Source organism: Pleurodeles waltl, chromosome 1_2 (assembly GCF_031143425.1).
Source record: "Pleurodeles waltl isolate 20211129_DDA chromosome 1_2, aPleWal1.hap1.20221129, whole genome shotgun sequence".
Taxonomy (NCBI): Eukaryota; Metazoa; Chordata; class Amphibia; order Caudata; family Salamandridae; genus Pleurodeles; species Pleurodeles waltl.
In genome coordinates this window covers 1357889399-1357907215 of record NC_090437.1, presented here as the reverse complement: position 1 = coordinate 1357907215, position 17817 = coordinate 1357889399, and the positions used below count along the sequence as shown (strand labels likewise).

The 17817-nt window shown below is 46.5% G+C and overlaps 1 protein-coding gene across 1 annotated transcript in view; it reads right to left on the bottom strand.

The window, feature by feature from the left end:
- Nucleotides 1–17817, bottom strand: part of LOC138257365 (uncharacterized) — a 125578-nt gene that overhangs the window by 38452 nt on the left and 69309 nt on the right. Inside the window, exon 5 of the mRNA XM_069205901.1 lies at nucleotides 11310–11529. Within this exon, the coding sequence (XP_069062002.1) occupies nucleotides 11310–11529 (220 nt within the window). The remainder of the gene's footprint in view (nucleotides 1–11309; nucleotides 11530–17817) is intronic.

Genomic DNA, 17817 nt, shown 5'->3' with positions numbered 1-17817 from the left:
GGTTTTTACTGGCCTTTTTCATGTACTCAGCCATCCTTGGTCTGAGGCCAAGTACATAGTCCACAATATCCTGCTTAGGAGCTTTTAAAGGTTGTTCCCAACCCTCCTTTACAAGTGTGAGTGGACCCCTAACAGGGTGTCCAAAAAGAAGTTCAAAGGGGCTGAAGCCCACTCCTTTCTGGGGTACCTCCCTGTAGGCAAAAAGGAGGCATGGTAGAAGGATATCCCATCTCCTGCGGAGTTTTTCAGGGAGACCCATAATCATGCCTTTGAGAGTTTTATTAAATCTCTCCACCAGTCCATTTGTTTGTGGATGATAGGGTGTTGTGAACTTGTACGTTACACCACACTCCTTCCACATGGCCTTTAAGTATGCAGACATGAAATTGCTTCCCCTGTCTGATACCACTTCCTTTGGGAAGCCCACTCTGGAAAATATTCCCAGGAGGGCTTTTGCCACTGCAGGAGCTGTAGTGGTCCTTAAAGGAATAGCTTCAGGATATCTTGTGGCATGGTCCACTACCACCAAGATAAACCTATTGCCTGAAGCAGTAGGAGGGTCAAGGGGGCCAACTATGTCAACCCCTACCCTTTCAAAGGGAACCCCAACCACAGGCAGTGGGATAAGGGGTGCCTTTGGAGTGCCACCTGTCTTGCCACTGGCTTGACAGGTTTCACAGGACTTACAAAATTCCTTTGTGTCCTCAGACATCCTAGGCCAATGAAACAATGGTACCAATCTGTCCCAAGTTTTCATTTGACCCAGGTGCCCAGCTAGGGGAATGTCATGTGCCAGTGTTATGAGGAACTTTCTGTACTCCTGAGGAATCACTAATCTCCTGGCAGCTCCAGGTTTAGGATCCCTATGCTCAGTGTACAAGAGGTTGTCCTCCCAGTAAACTCTGTGAGAGTCACTGACATCCCCATTAGCCTGTTTGACAGCTTGCTGTCTGAGACCCTCTAATGTGGGACAGGTTTGCTGTGCCACACTCAGCTCCTCTCTGGCAGGCCCCCCTTCACCCAAAAGCTCAGCAGTGTCTGCTTCCAGCTCCTCTGGTGTAGGTTCTGCACAGGGAGGGAATTCTTCTTCCTCAGAAGTTGAATCCACTGTAGAGGGAGGGATAGTAGGAAGTGGTTTGCTTCTACTAACCCTAGCTTTAGGGAGCACTTGGTCCATTGTTCCAGGACCCAAGCTTCCCTGTCCTTTTTGCTTTTTGGCCTGAGCCCTTGTCAAAGCAAAAATATGCCCTGGGATGCCCAGCATTGCTGCATGGGCCTCCAACTCCACATCTGACCAAGCTGATGTCTCCAAATCATTCCCTAATAGACAGTCTACAGGTAAATCTGAAGCTACCACAACTTTCTTTGGACCAGTAACCCCCCCCCAGTTGAGATTTACAACAGCCATGGGGTGGCTTTGTGTTATGTTGTGAGCATCGGTTACTTGGTACTGGTGTCCAAGTATGTGTTGTTCAGGGTGCACCAGTTTCTCAATCACCATTGTGACACTGGCACCTGTGTCCCTGTAGGCCTGGACCTCAACACCATTTATTAGGGTTGGTTGCTTGTACTTCTCCAAGTTATGGGGGCAAGCAACCAAAGTGGCAAAGTCAATAGCCCCTTCAGAGACTAAAGTAGCCTCTGTGGTCTCCCTAATTAGACCAACCCCAACTAAATTACCAAAAGTGAGCCCAGCTACTCCCTTGGATTGGCTATTAGTAGGTTTGCTCCCACCACCACTGCTATTAGTAGGGACACTAGGTGTAGCAGTAGGGGTTCTAGTGGTAGGAGCTGTGGTGCCTTTCTTTGGACAACTGGGATCTGTTGTCCAATGGCCTTTTATTTTACATAAATAGCACCATGGTTTTTTTTCCTTGTTCTGATTAAAGGAGGATTTGGACCCACCACCCCCACCAGAGTGTTTTTGTGGGCCTGATGAAGACTCATTTTTAGATTTGTCCCCACCCTTGTCAGAAGACTTACCATCCTTCTTTTTGTTGCCATCTTTGTCACCCCCTGTATGAACTTTTCTGTTCACTCTTGTTCTGACCCATTTGTCTGCCTTCTTTCCCAATTCTTGGGGAGAGGTCAGATCAGAGTCCACCAAGTACTGGTGCAACAAATCAGACACACAATTATTAAGAATATGCTCTCTCAGGATTAAGTTATACAGGCTGTCATAATCAGTAACTTTACTGCCATGTAACCACCCCTCCAAGGCCTTCACTGCCTGGTCAATGAAATCAACCCAGTCTTGTGAAGACTCCTTTTTGGTCTCTCTGAACTTTATCCTGTACTGTTCAGTGGTTAAGCCATAACCATCCAGGAGTGCATTCTTAAGAACTTGGAAATTATTAGCATCATTTTCTTTTACAGTAAGGAGCCTATCCCTACCTTTTCCACTAAATGATAGCCATAGGATAGCAGCCCACTGCTTTTGAGGGACATCCTGTACAGCACAGGCCCTCTCAAGTGCAGCAAACCACTTGTTAATGTCATCCCCCTCCTTATAAGGGGGAACTATCTTGTGCAGATTCCTGGAATCATGCTCTTTTGCAGGATGACTATGGGGAATACTGCTGCTGCCACCATGGGTATCTAAACCCAACTTCTGTCTTTCCTTCTCTAATTCTAAAGACTGTCTATCCAAATCCAGCTGTTGCTTCTTGAGCTTCAGTCTGGTTTGTTCCACTCTCAATCTATTGAGCTCCCTTTCTAACAATCTGTCATCAGGGTGGGTGGGAGGGACATTTCTAGATACAGAGGTATGATGGGAATGAACAGAAGGAGACCTGTCCCTTACAGAAGGCACCCTAACAGCTTGGCTACCAGTATAATGTGAGAGCACACCATCAGTATGGTGTGATTCAACCTCTGTACCAACTATGCTAGACTGTCTAGTAATGGGCAGGCTGAGAAGTGTGTTTCCTGAATCTTTTCCTGGGGGAGTCCCTGGATCAGATTGAGAACCATTAGCTACTTTTTCTACAGATTGGGCACTTATGGCCTTATCCTGTACTCTAAGCATGTTAATTAACAGTTCTAAGGAAGGATTCTTCCCTACACTCAAACCTCTCTCTATGCAGAGACTCCTTGCTCCTTTCCAGCTAAGGTGATCATATGCAAGTTTGGACAGTTCAACATTTTTTCCTGTGCCAGACATTTTTTTAGAGAGAGTTAAAGTGATAGAAAAAGAGAAAAAAGTTTTCAGAACTTTTTGGAAAGACAGAAAAAAAACTTTTTAAACTTTTAAGAACTTTTTGAAAGTTTTAGAAGTACTTTTCAGCACTTAGAAAAGAGTGCAAAGAGGAAATGCAAAACTTTTTGGCTATGTGTATATACACTGACCTTGTTTTGTATATTTTTCTCTTATGAAAAGTACAATGACAAGAGTGGTAAGTAGTCTCAAGCACTTATCCCACCACTGCACAACCAATGTAGGAGGCTGGACTGGCTTGTAGTGAGTACCAAGGGGTACTTGCACCTTGCACCAGGCCCAGTTATCCCTTATTAGTGTATAGGGTGTCTAGCAGCTTAGGCTGATAGATAATGGTAGCTTGGCAGAGCAGCTCAGGCTGAACTAGGAGACGTGTGAAGCTACTACAGTACCACCTAGTGTCATATGCACAATATCATAAGAAAACACAATACACAGTTATACTAAAAATAAAGGTACTTTATTTTTATGACAATATGCCAAAGTATCTTAGAGTGTACCCTCAGTGAGAGGATAGGAAATATACACAAGATATATATACACAATAGCAAAAATATGCAGTATAGTCTTAGAAAACAGTGCAAACAATGTATAGTTACAATAGGATGCAATGGGGAAACATAGGGATAGGGGCAACACAAACCATATACTCCAAAAGTGGAATGTGAACCACGAATGGACCCCAAACCTATGTGACCTTGTAGAGGGTCGCTGGGACTATTAGAAAATAGTGAGAGTTAGAAAAATAACCCTCCCCAAGACCCTGAAAAGTGAGTGCAAAGTGCACTAAAGTTCCCCTAAGGACAAAGAAGTCGTGTTAGAGGAATAATGCAGGAAAGACACAAACCAACAATGCAACAACTGTGGATTTCCAATCTAGGGTACCTGTGGAACAAGGGGACCAAGTCCAAAAGTCACAAGCAAGTCGGAGATGGGCAGATGCCCAGGAAATGCCAGCTGCGGGTGCAAAGAAGCTTCTACTGGACAGAAGAAGCTGAGTTTTCTGCAGGAACGAAAAGGGCTAGAGACTTCCCCTTTGGTGGACAGGTCCCTCTCGCTTTGGGAAGTCGTGCAGAAGTGTTTTCCCGCCGGAAGAACACCAACAAGCCTTGCTACACGCAAATCGTGCGTTTGGCGTTTTTGGACTCTGCTGGGGCCCAGGAGGGACCAGAAGATCGCAAATTGGACCTGAAGAGAGAGGGGACGTCGTGCAAGACAAAGAGCCCTCACTGAAGCAGGTAGCACCCGTAGAAGTGCCAGAAACAGGCACTACGAGGATGCGTGAAACGGTGCTCGCCGAAGTTGCACAAAGGGGTCCCACGTCGCCGGAGACCAACTTAGAAAGTCGTGCAATGCAGGTTAGAGTGCCGTGGACCCAGGCTTGGCTGTGCACAAAGGATTTCCGCCGGAAGTGCACAGGGGCCGGAGTATCTGCAAAGTCGCGGTTCCCAGCAATGCAGCCCAGCGAGGTGAGGCAAGGACTTACCTCCACCAAACTTGGGCTGAAGAGTCACTGGACTGTGCGGGTCACTTGGACAGCGTCGCTGGATTCGAGGGACCTCGCTCGTCGTGCTGAGAGGAGACCCAAGGGACCGGTAATGCAGCTTTTTGGTGCCTGCGGTTGCAGGGGGAAGATTCCGTCGACCCACGGGAGATTTCTTCGGAGCTTCTGGTGCAGAGAGGAGGCAGGCTACCCCCACAGCATGCACAAGCAGGAAAACAGTCGAGAAGGCGGCAGGATCAGCGTTACAGAGTTGCAGTAGTCGTCTTTGCTACTATGTTGCAGGTTTGCAGGCTTCCAGCGCGGTCAGCGGTCGTTTCCTTATCAGAAGGTGAAGAGAGAGATGCAGAGGAACTCGGCTGAGCTCATGCATTCGTTATCTAAAGTTTCCCCAGAGACAGAGACCCTAAATAGCCAGAAAAGAGGGTTTGGCTACCTAGGAGAGAGGAAAGGCTACTAACACCTGAAGGAGCCTATCAGCAGGAGTCTCTGACGTCACCTGGTGGCACTGGCCACTCAGAGCAGTCCAGTGTGCCAGCAGCACCTCTGTTTCCAAGATGGCAGAGGTCTGGAGCACACTGGAGGAGCTCTGGACACCTCCCAGGGGAGGTGCAGGTCAGGGGAGTGGTCACTCCCCTTTCCTTTGTCCAGTTTCGCGCCACAGCAGGGGCTAAGGGGTCCCTGAACCGGTGTAGACTGGCTTATGCAGAATTGGGCACATCTGTGCCCAACAAAGCATTTCCAGAGGCTGGGGAAGGCTACTCCTCCCCTGCCTTCACACCATTTTCCAAAGGGAGAGGGTGTCACACCCTCTCTCAGAGGAAGTTCTTTGTTCTGCCATCCTGGGCCAGGCCTGGCTAGACCCCAGGAGGGCAGCTGCCTGTCTGAGGGGTTGGCAGCAGCAGCAGCTGCAGTGAAACCCCAGGAAGGGCAGTCTGGCAGTACCAGGGTCTGTGCTACAGACCACTGGGATCATGGAATTGTACCAACAATGCCAGGATGGCATAGAGGGGGCAATTCCATGATCATAGACATGTTACATGGCCATATTCGGAGTTACCATGGTGAAGCTACATATAGGTAGTGACCTATATGTAGTGCACGCGTGTAATGGTGTCCCCGCACTCACAAAGTTCAGTGAATTGGCTCTGAACAATGTGGGGGCACCTTGGCTAGTGCCAGGGTGTCCTCACACTAAGTAACTTTGCACCTAACCTTTACCAGGTAAAGGTTAGACATATAGGTGACTTATAAGTTACTTAAGTTCAGTGTAAAATGGCTGTGAAATAACGTGGACGTTATTTCACTCAGGCTGCAGTGGCAGGCCTGTGTAAGAATTGTCAGAGCTCCCTATGGGTGGCAAAAGAAATGCTGCAGCCCATAGGGATCTCCTGGAACCCCAATACCGTGGGAACCTCAGTACCATATACTAGGGAATTATACGGGTGTTCCAGTAAGCCAATGTAAATTGGTAAAAATGGTCACTAGCCTGTCAGTGACAATTTGGAAAGAAATGAGAGAGCATAACCACTGAGGTTCTGATTAGCAGAGCCTCAGTGAGACAGTTAGTCACTACACAGGTAACACATTCAGGCACACTTATGAGCACTGGGTTACCAGGGTCCCAGTGACACATACAACTAAAACAACATATATACAGTGAAAAATGGGGGTAACATGCCAGGCAAGATGGTACTTTCCTACAATAGTGGAAACTGATGTAATCAGTCCCAAGACAGTTTCTGTCACACCTAGTGGCACTGGCCTTGCCACACTGGCTGCTTGTCCCCTTACAATGGATAAGTACAGGCAGACAGTTTCAATAAATGGTGTTGAGGCCTTGGCCTACAGGGACACAGGTGCCAGTTTCACTATGGTGACTGAAAACCTAGTGCACCCTGATCAACACATCATTGGACAACAGTATAAGATTATTGATGTCCATAACTCCACTAAGTTTCTTCCCTTAGCTATAATTCAGTTTAGTTGGGGTGGAGTTACTGGCCCTAAGCAGGTGGTGGTATCACCTAGCTTGCCTGTAGACTGTCTCTTAGGTAATGACCTAGAGGCCTCAGGTTGGGCTGATGTAGAGTTTTATGCCCATGCAGCCATGCTGGGCATCCCTGAGGAATTGTTCCCTCTCATTTCTACTGAAATGAAAAAGCAAAGGAGAGAAGGCCTGAAAACTCAGGATCCCTCTCCATCAACAGGTAAAAAGGGTATCACAGTATCCCCTACCCACCCTACCATTCAGGATACCATTCCTGTGGTGGGAGAAACCTCTCCTGGGGTGGCACCTGTTCCAAGGGAATCATCAGCTGGCAAAGCTGGACTCCCTGAGGTAGAAGTACCTCTCTGTGGGATAACTAACATTGGTGACAAAAAGAGCACCATTTTAGTTAACATGGAGCATCCCTCCAACCCTCCCAGAGAAACTTTAGTGCAGAAACCCTGCACTGCCTCACAACACTTAGGACAGCATCCCTGCCCTAGTGTGGAGCTCATAGGACAGCATCCCTGCCCTGCTCCAACTCAAGAGAAACAGCATCCCTGTTCTCTCTTCCAGCCAAATGGACAAAGTTTTTGCCCAGCTGTGGCTTTATTGAGACAGCATACCTGTCTGGCATTTCCATCACTACAAATAGGTTCAGTGGACAATTCCCACTGCTCTAAACTAAAACTTACTGATAGAAACTCTGAAAATACATCTTCACATTGTTGCTTAGCTAAAAAACTTCAAACAGGGTGGTTTACATCCCCACAGGGAAGTAACCATATAGTGGATGATAAAGGGAGTAACCAGTCTATTGCAGAGCTACTCTCTACTTATCACCACTTAGACAATAAAGTCTCAACTGGCCAAGGTTAGCCTTATTGTCCTTCGTTTGGGGGGGGTTGTGTGAGAAGGTAGCCTCTTTCTAGCCTTGTTACCCCCACTTTTGGCCTGTTTGTGAGTGTATGTCAGGGTGTTTGTCACTGTTTTCACTGTCTCACTGGGATCCTGATAGCCAGGCCTCAGTGCTCATAGTGAAAACACTATGTTTTCAGTATGTTTGTTATGTGTCACTGGGATCCTGCTGGTCAGGACCCCAGTGCTCATAGGTTTGAGGCCTATATGTATGTGTCACTGGGACCCTGTCACACAGGGCCCCAGTGCTCATAGGTGTGCATGTATATGTTCCCTGTGTGGTGCCTAACTGTCTCACTGAGGCTCTGCTAACCAGAACCTCAGTGGTTATGCTCTCTCATTACTTTCAAATTGTCACTAACAGGCTAGTGACCAATTTTACCAATTTACATTGGCTTACTGGAACACCCTTATAATTCCCTAGTATATGGTACTGAGGTACCCAGGGTATTGGGGTTCCAGGAGATCCCTATGGGCTGCAGCAATTCTTTTGCCACCCATAGGGAGCTCTGACAATTCTTACACAGGCCTGCCACTGCAGCCTGAGTGAAATAACGTCCACGTTATTTCACAGCCATTTTACACTGCACTTAAGTAACTTATAAGTCACCTATATGTCTAACCTTTACCTGGTAAAGGTTAGGTGCAAAGTTACTTAGTGTGAGGGCACCCTGGCACTAGCCAAGGTGCCCCCACATTGTTCAGAGCCAATTCACGGAACTTTGTGAGTGCGGGGACACCATTACACGCGTGCACTACATATAGGTCACTACCTATATGTAGCTTCACAATGGTAACTCCGAATATGGCCATGTAACATGTCTATGATCATGGAATTGCCCCCTCTATGCCATCCTGGCATAGTTGGCACAATCCCATGATCCCAGTGGTCTGTAGCACAGACCCTGGTACTGCCAAACTGCCCTTCCTGGGGTTTCACTGCAGCTGCTGCCAACCCCTCAGACAGGCATCTGCCCTCCTGGGGTCCAGCCAGGCCTGGCCCAGGATGGCAGAACAAAGAACTTCCTCTGAGAGAGGGTGTGACACCCTCTCCCTTTGGAAAATGGTGTGAAGGCAGGGGAGGAGTAGCCTCCCCCAGCCTCTGGAAATGCTTTGTTGGGCACAGAGGTGCCCAATTCTGCATAAGCCAGTCTACACCGGTTCAGGGACCCCTTAGCCCCTGCTCTGGCGCGAAACTGGACAAAGGAAAGGGGAGTGACCACTCCCCTGACCTGCACCTCCCCTGGGAGGTGTCCAGAGCTCCTCCAGTGTGCTCCAGACCTCTGCCATCTTGGAAACAGAGGTGCTGCTGGCACACTGGACTGCTCTGAGTGGCCAGTGCCACCAGGTGACGTCAGAGACTCGGGCTGATAGGCTCCTTCAGGTGTTAGTAGCCTATCCTCTCTCCTAGGTAGCCAAACCCTCTTTTCTGGCTATTTAGGGTCTCTGTCTCTGGGGAAACTTTAGATAACGAATGCAAGAGCTCATCCGAGTTCCTCTGCATCTCTCTCTTCACCTCCTGATAAGGAAACGACTGCTGACCGCGCTGGAAGCCTGCAAACCTGCAACATAGTAGCAAAGACGACTACTGCAACTCTGTAACACTGATCCTGCCGCCTTCTCAACTGTTTTCCTGCTTGTGCATGCTGTGGGGGTAGTCTGCCTCCTCTCTGCACCAGAAGCTCCGAAGAAATCTCCCGTGGGTCGACGGAATCTTCCCCCTGCAACCGCAGGCACCAAAAAGCTGCATTACCGGTCCCTTGGGTCTCCTCTCAGCACGACGAGCGAGGTCCCTCGAATCCAGCGACTCTGTCCAAGTGACCCCCACAGTCCAGTGACTCTTCAGTCCAAGTTTGGTGGAGGTAAGTCCTTGCCTCACCTCGCTGGGCTGCATTGCTGGGAACCGCGACTTTGCAGCTACTCCGGCCCCTGTGCACTTCCGGCAGAAATCCTTTGTGCACAGCCAAGCCTGGGCCCACGGCACTCTAACCTGCATTGCACGACTTTCTAAGTTGGTCTCCGGCGACGTGGGACTCCTTTGTGCAACTTCGGCGAGCACCGTTTCACGCATCCTCGTAGTGCCTGTTTCTGGCACTTCTCCGGGTGGTACCTGCTTCAGTGAGGGCTCTTTGTCTTGCGCGACATCCCCTCTCTCTTCAGGTCCAATTTGCGACCTCCTGGTCCCTCCTGGGCCCCAGCAGCGTCCAAAAACGCCAAACGCACGATTTGCGGCTAGCAAGGCTTGTTGGCGTTCTTTTGGCGGGAAAACACTTCTGCACGACTCTCCAAGGCGAGCGGGATCTGTCCACCTAAGGGGAAGTCTCTAGCCCTTTTCGTTCCTGAAGAAACCTCAGCTTCTTCTGTCCAGTTGAAGCTTCTTTGCACCCGCAGCTGGCATTTCCTGGGCATCTGCCCATCTCCGACTTGCTTGTGACTTTTGGACTTGGTCCCCTTGTTCCACAGGTACCCTAGATTGGAAATCCACAGTTGTTGCATTGCTGGTTTGTGTCTTTCCTGCATTATTCCTCTAACACGACTCTTTTGTCCTTAGGGGAACTTTAGTGCACTTTGCACTCACTTTTCAGGGTCTTGGGGAGGGTTATTTTTCTAACTCTCACTATTTTCTAATAGTCCCAGCGACCCTCTACAAGGTCACATAGGTTTGGGGTCCATTCGTGGTTCGCATTCCACTTTTGGAGTATATGGTTTGTGTTGCCCCTATCCCTATGTTTCCCCATTGCATCCTATTGTAACTATACATTGTTTGCACTGTTTTCTAAGACTATACTGCATATTTTTGCTATTGTGTATATATATCTTGTGTATATTTCCTATCCTCTCACTGAGGGTACACTCTAGGATACTTTGGCATATTGTCATAAAAATAAAGTACCTTTATTTTTAGTATAACTGTGTATTGTGTTTTCTTATGATATTGTGCATATGACACTAAGTGGTACTGTAGTAGCTTCACACGTCTCCTAGTTCAGCCTGAGCTGCTTTGCTAAGCTACCATTATCTATCAGCCTAAGCTGCTAGACACACTATACACTAATAAGGGATAACTGGGCCTGGTGCAAGGTGCAAGTACCCCTTGGTACTCACTACAAGCCAGTCCAGCCTCCTACACATGGTGCTCCCTGTTGCACTAACAAGGGTGCTGGGAGTTAGTATAGAGTACCTCACGTACCAACAATGAGTGCTGTTGGAATATGTAGAATAACACACTCACTAACAGGGCTGCTGGTGGAACGTATAGAGTAACACACTCTAACACTAATAAGGGTGCTAGGATTAGGTGCCACTGAAGCTTACTAAGATGGTGACACAAGAGCAAATGGAATAAACACTGATATTGGTTGGAGAACTCATAAAGAAGAAAGACGCCACTCAGACTTTGTGGAATGGATGGATCAGATAGTACATGTAAAAGAGAGATGGGAACTCAAGAAAAAACATCACTCACACACTGACATAAGGCAGAATGCTGTGTAAAAGTGTTGATGTAAACAGGAAGCCCTCCTGAGAGAAGGTTGATTTACAAAGGGATAACATGTCAGTATTGATGCGAAGAAGAGACATGTGCTCCCCGTTCAGTGACCATTGATCAAGAACCCCTAAACATTCAGCCCAGGTATTAAAGCTGGATGACTCTTATTCAGCAGTACTCAAGGTGGCATTACCTCCGTGTGCATCTTCCTTCTGAGATCCGCCGCCTCCTTTGTGATATCCTGCTCCGCGTGGACCCCTCTGGCCAGTGTCAGAGCGCGGTACAGGGAGTTCTTATCTTCAGACTGGTCTGGAATAATAGACCCATCAGGTGCCACCAAGTTGAATTGGCCTTTGTATAGACTTTCTTTTCCTTTAATACGGTCTTGGATTTTTTTGATCTGGTCTGAATCCCTGAAACGAATATATTGAATTAAGCCACATGTACAACAAACCTACAGTGGTTTGAAATGATCATGCCTTGAAATGAATCACCACTACATGAATGTAAAGATATTCTCAGGATAAGAGCTTGTTTGCCAGAAGAGCGTCTCCCAAGTCTACTTCTTCAACATAGTGGATAGTGTCCAATCCAATGTTTCAAGCTTGTGGAGCAAGGCCCCTGAGATGCTCATAGAAAGAAAACATGTAATATAAGAGCAGAGACTGCAGAAACACATAATATTAAGTAAGGAGGCCAGAAAGTAAACAAAGATAGGAAGGTAGTGGGCAACATGTGTACTGAATCAATGGCCCTTCAGCATCATTCCAAGAGATGTTTCTTCGGGTTGAATTCATAGAGAAACTGCAGAGTCTCAACACAGTAATCAATGTGACGCCCACAAACACAGCTAAGTATTGATCTTATGGGGGACACTCTCTTCTTACTTAGTGGGTGGAATCTCTACCCAAATTTAAAATGTGCAGCCTCTATGTAAATCACACAAACATCCTTATGGACAGTTTTAATGAAGAGGCTATCATGCACTGTTTGAACTCTCAAAGGCTGATTTTGGCATCCCTAGATGTATTTTGAGAGTTGAAGTCTCTGTACTAACAAAGTAAGATATAAAAGACCCTTCCAGCTCCATCTCAGACTATGGGCTTGATTGAGATCTTGGCAGAGAGGAGTAGTTTGTCACAAACATGATGGATATCCCGTCCCCTGTATTACAATTCCATTATATACTAAGGAGATCAGAATACGGCGGGTGGGATATCAGTCATATTTGTGTTGAAGTATTCTATCTACCGAGATCTAAATCAATCCCTATATCTTGGATTCTACTGCCAATGGGGATATTACCCAAGGATTCTGGGACAGCTCACCTGCCCCTTTCATTACAAAAACATCTTCATGATTCCCTTTCTCCACTCAAATGTTCTAAGGACACTTAACTTGTTCTTGGATCATTTCTGCCTCCCGTAGAATCCATTGCTAAAGGCACATGACGTGTTCCCTTGTGCACCTCAGAACATACAGTGAGATCCCTACTGCCAGAAGGGGCCCTAACTTGTTTTTGTCTCAGGGCGCCGCTTGAAGTTTCTAACAACTGCAGATTCAACATTATCAATATTTCCCTGGTTCAGTTGTACCAAGGTTTCCTGAGTTTGCTTTCTGATGGTGGCATTACCTTACAGACTCAGGGACTTATTTACAAGCCCCTGTTGACAGCCGGAACATCACTTTCAGTGAAGGTCCGGCGTCACAAACTGCAGGATCAAATCTAGAAAGCCACGTAGTCACCCTCCATAATTTTTCATGGCCTTGTAGATATGGACTGAGATAGCGCAGCTCAATATGGAGGCGTGCCTTGAGCAATATAGTGGGTGTTCCCACGTAACACCCATGGCATTTGACTCATTCCCAGATTTATAAGATTATGCAAATCTGAAAATGCGTCAAAAGCCTACGCCTCGCCAGGGGAGGTGCAAGGGAGGCTCAACAAGGAGCAATACCTTCATTTCTCCTCACTTTCCTACATCTATTGTGCTGCATTTTGCAGCAGACATAGAAAGGGAAAACACATCTCGTGATTGTTCATGGTGCAAGTGTGCCTGCATTGACACATGGCAGCCCGTTGCGCACCAGTGCAGGGGAAAAGGCCAGAAATGTGCTGTATCTCTTTTGATGCAGGGCAGTGCAGCAAGAATCCTTGCGGTGCTGCCCTGTGCCAAAACCTCGCAACTGAGGTCCTCTGTCTCAGAGGCAGCTCACTTGTTTCTAGGCTGCCTCTTGAGTTTTCGTGAGGTTTCTTCCATGTGTGGATTGTATTTTGGAAGTTTGCACCGATTTTGCATCAAAAAACAACACAAATGTGACGCTAAAAAAGTATAAATATAGGCCTATATGTCTTAACTTGAGAAAATATTCTCCATTTTCTGTCACATGACCATGGAGTGTCGATTTGTAAGATTGCTTAAAAAAACAAGCATTTGCAATACATTGGGTCTTGTGTTTGCTCAAGTTAGAGGTATAAGCACTGTAAATTCCTAACTGGACTTTTCTTGCAACATAAATTAAAAATGAAAAGTAAAACAGTTGACATAAGCGAGCCAGTTCATTGCTCCACAGCGGCCATGAGCGCGAAGGAGAGACACAAAAGGAAAAATATGTTTTGAAATTAGCCATGTAACAGGGTCGATGGCCAAGGGGTAACAAAACTGCCCCAAGGAGGGACAAACGTAAAGCACTTACCAATGATAGCAAAGGATTTTTGAAAGGCAAGCCCACGAACGAGTGATAGTGATGGATGTGCGGTGGGTGTGGGTAAAAGCCCACAGATGGATTACAACAGGCCAGAGGCTTGTGCACTCGACCTAAAAACAATCCTGCCTTGTTTTTTGGGCAAATTAAGCAAAAATCCAAATGTGATCGAGAAAATAGAAAAGCCACAGGGATGTATATTGAACGAATTATTTTATATTTTTAGAATTAGGCAATGCCCACCAAGCCGAGATTCAGCAGGTATTCGAGAGCAGGTTACCAAAATGTGGATATTGGGCTAAGGCCAATATGTTTACCTTTTAAGGATTAGCAGGATTAGAGTTAAAACTGGAGCTCATTCAAGCTCGAAAGAAGTCTCCAGAAGTGTGCAGATGGTGTTTTGCTTGATCTAATCTGAACTGTGCAGATCGGATGAAATGTGCAAGCAGGGTTGTCCTGAAAGTGTGGCATGTAATGTCTCTACTGGATTTTAATTTCACTGTCTACTCATCACAAAACATCTTGGGTTTATAAAACGTCAGTCACCCCCTTTGGTCTGTGTAAATCATTCCTTCTACCTATCCTTCCCCCATGTGCTGCTACAGTCCTTAGCTACGTCATAGAACAGTCGTGCAAACCACTAATGTGTTACTTAAGGAGAGTTTATCACTGTGTGGCGTCCTTATCTTCATAACAAAAGCAAAAACTAATGACAGCATTTGCATTACTTTCATTAAGGGCGTATTAGGACTTGATTTAGATTTAAATTGAAATAAAAGGCATATTCTTGACCAACAACTCTCATTTCGACCCAACAGCAAATTAAGCTAATCACTTGACGTAAGGAAAATAATACGTAGACAATCTGTGATTTTAATACAGAAAATATGCAAATGTCGTAACTAAACGATAAACTAGCCCCCCCACTCCTGCAATCTCAGCAGCTTTTAACGCAGTTTAGCAACAGATTACTGCGCACCTCCCTGGCCTCTCATTCCCCTCGAGCAGCTCAAGGTGACACCACTATTGGGGATATATATTCTGTAAAACTGTATATGTTCGCAGGAGGCAATGGCCTCTATATTTCCTCCAGGTATGCCAATTGTCTGCTGGAGGAAGAGGCTGACCCACATCAAGGTGTAACAGTGAGAAGGCCACAGGGCCGGGGGGTTTGCTGCCTCTTGATTAACCCTGTCATAACGACTTTTCCAGCCACATAAACTGATAATGAAAAGTAAAAGAGTTTCACACAAGCGAGCGGATTCAAAGTGCCACGGCCGCCATTAGCGTGAAGGAGACATAGAAAAAGAAAACAGAAGTTCGCTCACAGTCAAACGTATCGGCAAAAGTGCAATTATCCAAAAGTGCAATTATCCATGTAACAGGGTCGCTGTCATGCAAAGCGCTTGACTACTGCCCAGTGAGATCGCACTGCGTAGGAAATAAAAAGAAAAAGTGCAGAAGCCATTTGGAAAACATGGAGCCTCGTATGTTTTCAGTAGTTGGCCGGTGTGCTTGAGGAGGGATAATCACCGGAAAAGGCATGACATGTGCATGCCTTTCACTAATGAAATCAAGTGCGTTTTAAAAGTCAAGCCCACAAACCAACCAAACTGATGGGCGTGCGGTGGGCGTGGTTAAAAGTCCTCAGAGAGATTACACCAGGGGCAGAGCGCGTGTGCTCGCACGACCCTAAAAATAAAAAACTTAACACCCCCTCAGTTGATTACTCGGTTGGCCATACTGAAAAACACTTCAGATCTACCAACACTCATTAATTATGGTACCAAAGGTTTGTCCACAGCACTAGACATCACTAAGTAGGGCATCCTATGCCACTGGAAAACAAATATGATTCCAACATTCTACAAATGGCTAGAAAACACCTGCAAAATTGCAACATTGGAAACCTTGATTTACAAAGTTAGTGGCATATTCATCATGGTTTTCCTTCGGCCATGCACCACGCAAGGGGGAGTAAAACTAATGCAAAAGCTAAGTTAGATTTTCCTGGCCACCTTGCGTGGCCATGCATTGCTTGATCAATCTGAAGTAACACAAGGCTGCATGGATCACTGCACTGTGTTATGCTGCCACAGGAACGCCTTCCTTGGGTAGAGCGTGGGTGTTCCCACACATCCACCCATGAATTTGGCATATTCCAAGATTTACCAACACCGGAGGAACTGTGAATGCTTGAAAATGCTACGCCTTACCAGGGGAGACACAACAAGGAGACATCTCATTGTTTTTTTCTTCTTTCCGCAGCACACTCAGAAAGAGGAGAATGCATGAGAGGATTATTTTTGTGCAGGAACGTGTCCCTTCCTCCACAAAAGCACTCCTGCTTACTACGCAGGCGCCTTTGCACCACAGCATGAGCGGCAGCGCAAAGGAAGGACAGGATGGTGCTGTATCATTTTGAATACAGTACATTCCTGCCCTTTCCATTTCACACAGCAAGGTGGCATGCTGTCCTGCACTGTGAGATATATTGATAAATCTACCCTTAATGACAAAATACAGCTAGATGAGGAACTTTGGGAGCCTTTTTTAAGTAATTGGGTAAAAGCTGAGCAGGGAGCTGAGAGTGGACACTGTTATTTCAGAGTAACATAGGTCTATTGTATTGGTTATAACCCTGTACATTTTAACCTTGAATTTAAAATTTTCAATATTTTTGGAGCATTGGAGACTGGTATGCATCTTTGGAGAATTATCCTAGAGTATACCAATAATGTGGATAAAGCCATGGACATAAACATGGGGGCATATTTATGACTGGGGTTGTGTCGCTCTTGCATCATGCCCAAAATATGAGTTATCAAGTCAAACAAGGCCGCCTTGCATGGCTGTAGGTTGCTCGATAAATACAGAGTAGTCCAATGCAGTGTAAATTGCTGCGTTGCGGTGCTCTGCCCCATAGAGGTGTTTCATAGGTGTTGCCTGAGTGTTCCATTGCAATAACCATGGATAAGCAGTCTGAAATTTATCAAAAGTGATAGACCTGGAAATGCATCAAAATGCCACGCCTTCACAGGTGAGGTGTTACAAGAAAAAATATAGTAGTTTCACCTCGTTTTTTCCTCTTTCTATGTATGTTACAATCTGCAGCACATGTAGAAAGAGGAAGTGCATCAGGGGATTGTTCCTGTGTAGGAAGGACCCCCTTCCTGCACAAAAACAATCCTCATTACAATGCAGGCACCCTTGCACCATGGTACAAGGGTGTCTGCATGTGTGCGAAGCAGCCAAAATGGCACCTGCGCAGGGACAAAGGCAGGAATGCATGTATTCTTTTAAATACAGTGCACTCCTGCCCTTTTCCTATCATGAAGCACAGCACAGTGCAGCAAGGTGAAGAAATTGTCTTTTATATTAAGACTATGGCCCTGATTATGACATTGGCAGTAAGTCACGCTTACCGCCATGCTGACTGCCGCCAACATACCGCTGGTGTGGCGGCTTACCTCTACCCATAGTATGACACACACATCGCAATCCGTCACTACACAGCCACACACACAAGTCCGTCAGCACAAAGGTCAGTGATAAACTAGCGGTATCAAAACCCACACTGTTACGCCAACAGAACTACACCCACAGCATTATGGCCCACGAATCACCGCGGCGGACATTCAACCGCGGTAAACCATTGGCGGTACATACCGTTGCGTTCAAAATACACACAACCTAACAAAACAACACTACATTGGACAATTCAAACTACACACACCTGAAACACATACACACACCACACCCACACACCCACACCAATATAAAACACACAACCCTTTACGACTAGAAAGAATTGCCAACAGAGAGAGATTCCAGGAGCACCCACAGAACCAGAGCCACAGAACACCATCACCCATACACCATACACTCCCCCCTACAGCACACACCCCAACACATCACTCCACACACCCTCATACACACCACACACACTACACCCATGGCACCACAAAGACACCCCAGATTCTCTAAGGAGGAGC